The 7,998-nt window shown below is 38.9% G+C and overlaps 1 protein-coding gene across 1 annotated transcript; it reads right to left on the reverse strand.

Moving 5' to 3' along the window:
* Positions 1–224: 224 nt before the first annotated feature.
* Positions 225–6,578, reverse strand: LOC148312003 (histone-arginine methyltransferase CARMER-like). The gene has a single exon (XM_088277981.1). It carries the CDS (start codon positions 6,513–6,515, stop codon positions 4,923–4,925), a length of 1,593 nt encoding a protein of 530 aa, XP_088134107.1. The 5' UTR covers positions 6,516–6,578; the 3' UTR covers positions 225–4,922.
* Between the last annotated feature and the right edge of the window lie 1,420 nt (positions 6,579–7,998).

The following is a 7,998-nucleotide window of genomic DNA, read 5'->3' on the forward strand; positions in this document are numbered from 1 at the left end:
AGAAGGTCTGTCAGGAAGCCTAGATGCTTCTGTATCAGATCTGGGAATACGGTGGGACAGCTTTCAATGGTCGATTCGATTAGAATATTGTTTTTCTCAATCGTTCTTCATTTCAAAATTATTCTAATCTAACGTGTTTACAATTATCTCTTGCCAGATTCTAAGTATAGTGCTCTCTAGCTAGTATAATGCAATTTTACTAAGCATCAAGAAATGAAAAGACATTGATTTTTGCCATTTATAATTTAGCTACATGGCCGTAAATTAGTTTCATCCAAATAATAAATCATAACCGTAGAACTACATAGTCTTATCAAACACATTTAAGGCAACGTCAATTCAGTAAACAGTTACCTACGCTTGATAATGAGATTTTGCGGAAATCAGGCAACATTGGATAAAACAGAGTCTAGTTCTGTTACGACAGTCATTATAGAATTCTCAAAACAACGCTTAGAGTATAAAAATGATATCTTTTTTTAACCTTTCCCTAACGGTATTAAAAAAACTTCCGCGTGCAACGGTGATTTGTATTTTGTACACCATATGAAAATGTAATTTAAAAACGGGAAAAATGTCAGTATTCATAAATGTTGCTTTTATTGATCATTGTTAAAGTTGAAACACTACAATTTTGTAAAGTTAGCTCTGGCGATTATCTGAAAATGACAAAAAAATACATCGCAAATAGCCGCAACAGCTAGCGTAGTGACATGACCGCCGCACAAGACGGCCCGCGCACTACTGGCGCTTCTAAACACGCTACGACATGCGCATATACGCAAAGCAAGGCACGCACGCACGCACTGATAAACGTTTGCATAAAGGTAATTTTATCCCAGATTTTTTCATAAAATAATTATTTCAGTCGCTGCTAATGAATAACTTTATATTACAGTACTTTTATGCAATACATAGTTGTATTACGGAGGAATACGAAAATTCTGAGCCTGTGTTTGCTATATTTTAAATTGATATTCTCATTTTTAAAGTCGAGTTGTAGTAAATACATATCACCGGGAGGGGAAGGTTAACCAACTTTAGATCAAATAATTCACGATCCTAGGGAACCCATATATTTCATTAACATGGAATGAATACCATAATCTTACAAAATTCTCATAGTATATTGATATTCAAGATTCTGGTTGATATTTCCACATAGGTATCCACAAATATTCCATAAAAAAGAGACTTCTAACAAATTCAACTGAAAAAAGTCAAATTACGTCAAAAAGTGTTTATGGAGACGAATATATCGTTGAATAAAATAATAAATGGTGTATCCCAACATAGATAAAGAAGAATACAAAAGTCCGGCCATTTATAGGGCTTTCAACCTAGTATTTATAAGCTGGTTTAAGTGACCACTTTATACGCGTGTGAAATTCACCATTCTATCCATAATGACAACCACACTTCTCTGGTTATATTTGTGCTTAAATTGAAAAGATAATTGATATATTTTGTATATTGAAAGCATTGTTAACTTTGTGATATAGTAATATAACACTCTCCTTATCATTCATCATTCACTTTGTGTAATACCATGCTTTAAAAGGTATTACACAAAGCGAATGATGAATGATAAGGAATGTTAGATAATTTATACTTCAATTGTACAAATACAGCTTCCGAAATTTGGGTAGTATGGTTATCAACCATGGGTGGAATAGATAGAATCAAATCCCGTCACCAGTGGTCCGCAGGCTTAAAAAACATGCGTCCGAAATGTGTTAATATTAAATATATGGTTGAGATGTTTTGGAAAATATGAATATCAACACACTGAGTATAATGTAAGGTGTCTCGTGAAATGTTTTGGAAGAGAAGATATCGCTCACTCCTTTCAAGAACGTCATAAATCAAAATTTGTCAATTTTCAGTTGTGCATGTTTTCAGAATGCCCAGAAAATGTACTATATCCCAGCAAAAGAGGCATATTTTTAACTTAATATTTACCCGCTCCAGGGCAGAAAGTGTTGTTTTTGCATTTTGAAGAAAAGGTATTGTTTCATTATTTTTTTAAATAAACTAAATATTTTTCAAATGGAGAAAAAACCATCAGGTTTTACTTAAAAAGATCTGTTGCACAGTAAAAAGTTCAGTGAGTGGCTTGATATTTATTTTTAACACATTGCATTATATTTTTAAACTTTAAAAACGTTCTCCTGAAAAATCAAGTTTTTTGATTTACGACGTTCTTGAAAGGAGTGAGCGATATGTGGGCCGTTCGGTGGCTTTATTTTTTATTCCGTTAAAAATATTGTCATTTAAACAGGATACTATTGACAAATTCTTTGTAATAATCTGGAATTATCACTCTTTCCCTGATTCTTCACTCATTTATTTACTATATTAAGAGGAATTTTGTAAACTTTTTAACTTCACTGATAGCATTTTCCACTTTTATTTTATTTGACCAGTGACCGGGTTTCATTGTTACCGACATCGTCAGAGTGGTGATGATGTTGGTAATGACGAAACCCGGTCACTAGTTAAATAATAAACTAAATAGTTGTTGTTTTATTATATTCACTGTTCAATTTACAAAATTTTCTAACTTAATCAATCAATTTATGAAAATGTCAAACTTCATTGATCAATTTATCATTACATTACATTCAATTTATCAATTTATCTTACAAACTTCATTGATCATTACGAAAATGTATAATTTTATTGATGAATTTAACGGTCTGGGAATCGAACCCCGGACCTCTAGCTTGGTAGACAAATGTGCTAACCACTGGACTATGGAGGCGGAAAAACACAGAATTTGTGGGATACTTTTTAAAAAAAATTTACCCTCCACTCATTTACCAGTGATTTCGTGGGATATAAATGATATATTTTTTTCATACAGGATGGGAATGAATTGATTTTTCTTCACAAGTCTATCACAGACGATATAGCTACAATTGTTCAACAATGCCAAGTATAATAGCACTTATTTGTCTCTCACAACAAAATTTGGAAGACATTCGTACGAAAACACTGTTGAATATTTTTACATGACCTTCTAAAGAGAGAATTTTATAAAAATGTAATGCGTTGCGATGTGAAATTTATACAAAACCATCCCATACTGACGTACGTTTCAATTTAAATTACCCCAAATAAACAGGTATTTTTACATGACCTTCTAAAGAGAATTTTATAAAAATGTAATGCGTTGCGATGTGAAATTTATACAAAACCATCCCATAGTGACGTACTTTTCAATTTAAATTACCCCAAATAAACATATAAGAAGGTATTTTTACATGACCTTCTAAAGAGAATTTTATAAAAATGTAATGCGTTGCGATGTGAAATTTATACAAAACCATTCCATACTGACGCACAACGTTTCAATTTAAATCCATAGTCGGAGCGCTTGCCGCGAGCGACGTTACAACAAAATGCTACGGTCAGTCCCCACCTTTAGAGCAATGGTATATCACCATGTAAGCTGAGTGTGAAGATCATATATGTAATATACCAATAGGTTCAAATTACAATTTAAATATTTTGAATTAAAAAAAAAATTATGTAGTGAAGACTGCGATGTTTGACAATCAACTCTTTAGTTCATATAATATTATTAATTTACATAAAAAAAAAATTATATACTGGCAGCGGTTTATGGTCAAAAATGTTTTTTTCTCTGTGGGCAGAACGCTGAAGTCGTTAACAAAACAGAAAAATATGTACCTAAATTACGTAGTATGACATCTTAGCTACGATGCAGCTGAATCTTGTATTGGTGAACAAATTAAAACCTCCAATGTTTAATCAGTTTTTTTTTCAGTTTTGATTATTTATTTATATGTAGAGATTGGTAAATATACCCAGAGTTGTAATTTTTCATTCAATTTTTTGCTAACAAAAAAAATAATTGGATATTTGAGTAGTCCACTTGCAAACCATGTTATGTTAAAAAATAAAGTTTTTTTGAGAGATTTTTTAAAGTGAACCGTTGATTGGCATAGCGAGTCTTGCAATATTGATTTTTCTATTCCATTTTATTCCTAACTTAACAAATTTTGGTAGTAAGTTAAACAGGGACGTTAATATTTTAAAACTTTTACAGATTTAAGTTAATTTTTTAACATAACATGGTTTGCGAGTGGACTAATCATTTGTCGGTTCAAAACTAAAAGGATATACAGTATATTTCGAGAGAAGTATCAGAGACAAGTGGTTTTAATTTTTTTTTATAATGATGTTTTTCCATTTGTCCAAAACTACGCTATTTCATATTTCTTAACAGAAAATACACGTCCGAGTTAATTAGATATTCCGTCACATCACAGTTTAACGCTAGAAATGAATTAGCAGCGCGATACATCTCCGCACTTATCTCCTATAAGAACACGCTCCTCGTCTCGCGGCAACAAAAAATGTCGGCTTAAATTAAGTTTCACATAAACACTAAGAATACTTGAAACAAGTCCCTATAGTATATTTGTCAATTGTTCGCAAGTTTATCAACTTCGTATCAATCAAACTTCGCACAAATAGTTTCCTTCTCGCAACCTTTCCAAACGGAGTTTGTTTTACATCGAGTGCAAATTCCAACGTCGCGACGGCGTCCGGATTCCTGTCACAATAATCAATCGACGGTTCCGAGTTAATTGACTTCAATCACTACAATTTAACTCCGGAGTAGCGATGTGAATCATTTTCATAGAGAGAGTGATACTGAGCGTTTGTCGATATATGCTAAATGAGGCTATTTATTTAACCAAATATCCGGCGGGAGGAAAAGTATTGAACTTACAGCTACGGAAATAATAATTCTAGACAAATTATAGCCTTGTTTAAAAGTGCTTGTTTAAAATCTCACAAGTATTTGTTTATCCGAGTGTCGGGCTCGAAGGGCGCATATATCCAAGACGGCCAGCATCTCTCGGGGGTGAACGGAAGCGGGGAACAGATCAGCCGTAGCGCTGGCAGTTGGCGTCGCCGTTCTGGCTGATGCCGATGCGCTTGATGAAGTCCTCCTGCAGCATGACGGTCTTCATGAGGCTGGCGGGGTACAGCGGGTGCGCGGGGTGCGGCGGGTGCGGCTCGGGGTAGGCGTCGGGCGCGGGCGCGAGCGCGGGCGCGTCCAGCGCGGCCCAGTAAGCCTCGCTGGGCGAGGCGGAGGCGGCGCCGGGCGGCGCGGCTGCGGGCGCGCCCGTGTAGCGGAAGTAGGGGTTCTTGAGGTCCAGCGTGTTGGCGGCCGCCACGCCCGTGCCCTCGAGCGCCAGCTCCATGGTCACGTCGTAGCTCTGCTTCTTGTTGGCCACGAGCAGCACGCGGCCCGTGAGCAACTGGCCCTGCTTCACGAAGATGGGCGTCTCCAGCAGGCAGCGCACCTGGTACCAGTGCGTGAGCGGCTCCGTGGGCGCCGTGGACAGCCACACGTACTGCGTGCTGCCCGCGAACGCCACGTCGAACCAGAAGGCCAGCCCGTGGCAGGTGCCGGCCTGCAGCAGCTGGAAGCGCAGCGGTATCTCCAGCCGGTGCAGGTCGGCCTCGCTGGCCTCCAGGAAGTCCACGGCGTGGCGCACGGACTTGGCCATGCAGATGCGCACGTCGAACGTGTCCACGATGGGCTGGCGGAAGTACTCCTTCATGGCGGCCGTGCGCAGCGCGCTCAGGTCCACGCCGTGGAAGCACGTCTGGTACCAGAAGTTGGCCTTGTTGTACTGCTCCATGAAGAGCGCGTCGTCCGTGAAGGGCGCCACGTGCAGGTCGCCGCGCGACGGGAACATCTTGCCGCCGGGCTGCAGCCACTTCTTGGCGTGCAGGTACGTCTCCAGCATGCGCTCGTTGTACAGCATGTAGCCCATGGGCTCGGACACGATCACGTCTACGCGTTCGGGCAGCTCGATCTCCTCGATCTTGCCGGCCACGATCTTGATGCGATCGTGCAGCCCGTTGGCGTTCACCAGGATCTGCGCGTGGTGCGCCATGTTGCTGGCCTCCACGGCGTACACCTTCTTGGCGCCAGCCTGCGCCGCGAAGAAGGACAGGATGCCCGAGCCGGCGCCCACGTCCAGCACGATCTTGTCCTTGAAGTCCGGGATGTTGTTCAGGATGGCCCGCTGGTACGTGCTCGTGCGCACGTAGTCTTGCATCATGTTCTGCTGCTGGCTCAGGAAGCCGTAGAACTGGAAGTACTGCGTGGCGGACGAGTCCTCCGTCCTCACGGTGAACATGGACGCGTTCCGCCCGGCCTGGATGTCATTGATCAGCAGATGGAACTTTCGCGTGTCGACGTCCGACAGGAACTTGAAGAACAGGGTCTCGTTGTCCAGCGTGAATATGTAGGATTGAGCGGCGACCCTAGCGCACTCCGTCTGACTGTGGACCGGGATCTCGAGCAGTTCGTGGTCGGTCATCGCGTCCGACTTGATAATTTTGACACTGAGACCTTGCGGATCGTATTCCACGCTGACACTTGTCGGAAAATTATATTTCGGCGTCAATGCGCCGTCGTTATTGACGGTCGAAACCGTGACGGCGCGAAACACGTTCGCCATTTTTAATGCTTTTTGCGGCAAGGAAGTGCGATAACCCGACGGACGGCCAAATGGCAAACAAAGAAAACTGTCGCTCCAACTTCACGCGGGTCAAAGACAACCGGCGTGAAGCTATCGCCGTGCTATTGTCTATGGCAAAATTATACGGGGCTTGTTGGAGAACTTTTATTATCTGTAAAATAAAAATGTTTTATCAAATAAAGAATTTTGTCGCTCTAAGTTTACGTGTTTCAGAGATTTTCGGCCTTTTTTTAAAAATTACCTCACGTCAAAATTACTACAATATATTCTAGGTACGGCTTACATATAACAACGTTTATAATTTACCTACTTAGGCGACATCATAATAAGTTTTGTTGCCTTTTCCTACATAAGGGTGGATTTACTTATTTGTATAATATCACTACAATTTCATATTATTCTTAAGTGAAAATTAAAGTCACAATCACTCGTTTCAGAGGGAATCAGCGTGATGCTAACATATTATATTGTCTATGAACAAAAAAGGGTTTGTTGAAAATTGTATGTGTATATTTGAAAAAAATGTACCATATTTTGAAACATTTTATACTAATAAATAAATCTTTAGAATAATTTCACCTTGCAAGATCACTTCCTACATTATTTTACCGGTAATAGCTACCACTGAAATGATCATTTTTTCCATATTTTTTTTCATGTACTGTGAAAAGCAATGAAAAAATATTAAAATGGGTTTTTTATTACGGTATGAACTGACAATATGGTACCTAATTTATAAGTTAATACATTGAAAGTGGTTTTGTAATATTGCTAGAATGATTTATACACGATATCAAACCATCATCCATCGTAAAAATAATGATGGAAGGATACATTTTAATTATGAAGTTGAATTACGTCCATAAATAAGGCACTGGGGGCCACAACAGCCTAAGGGACGTTTGATATTACTTCAATCAGAGTATCGACGCAATAATTAGATGAATAACATAATGATAGAAAATACATAATATATAAAATATATAATAAATAAAATATAAATATATAACATAGTTTCCAAGCCAAAGTTACTCGGATGCCAATATTATAGCTAGAACCTATAAAAATTATGTTAAAATGTTAATTTTTTTAGCGACATATACGGTATACTTTAGTATGTTACATTTTAAATTTATATAATAATAATAAAACCCTTATCCGCACCCCAATGGTGCATAGGGCACTGTGTCATATAAACGCAGTGTTATCTTGATCGTTTACACATGAAGGAAAGGTGATCAGCCCTCCGCTTCAGGTACCAGTCCATGGTGATATTGAATAAATATTACAGTGAAAAAATCACTTATGTTTTATTTTACCCCCCCTGGGAATCGAACCCGGGACCTCCAGAACGGTAGCCGAGCGTGCTGACCATTACACTACGGAGTCTGACAAAATTTATATAGGTGACTTTTTTTTTGTGTTTACCAAAAATCGAAACGTTGACTACTTTAGTCTTGGT

The sequence above is a fragment of the Brachycentrus maculatus genome, unplaced genomic scaffold (genome assembly GCF_059751285.1).
Source record: "Brachycentrus maculatus isolate JH-2025_06_01 unplaced genomic scaffold, ASM5975128v1 h1tg000053l, whole genome shotgun sequence".
NCBI classification, from domain to species: Eukaryota; Metazoa; Arthropoda; class Insecta; order Trichoptera; family Brachycentridae; genus Brachycentrus; species Brachycentrus maculatus.

Excerpts from the sequence above, each read along its gene's own strand:
- LOC148312003 (XM_088277981.1), bottom strand. The coding sequence starts at position 6,515 with ATGGCGAACGTGTTTCGCGCCGTCACGGTTTCGACCGTCAATAACGAC.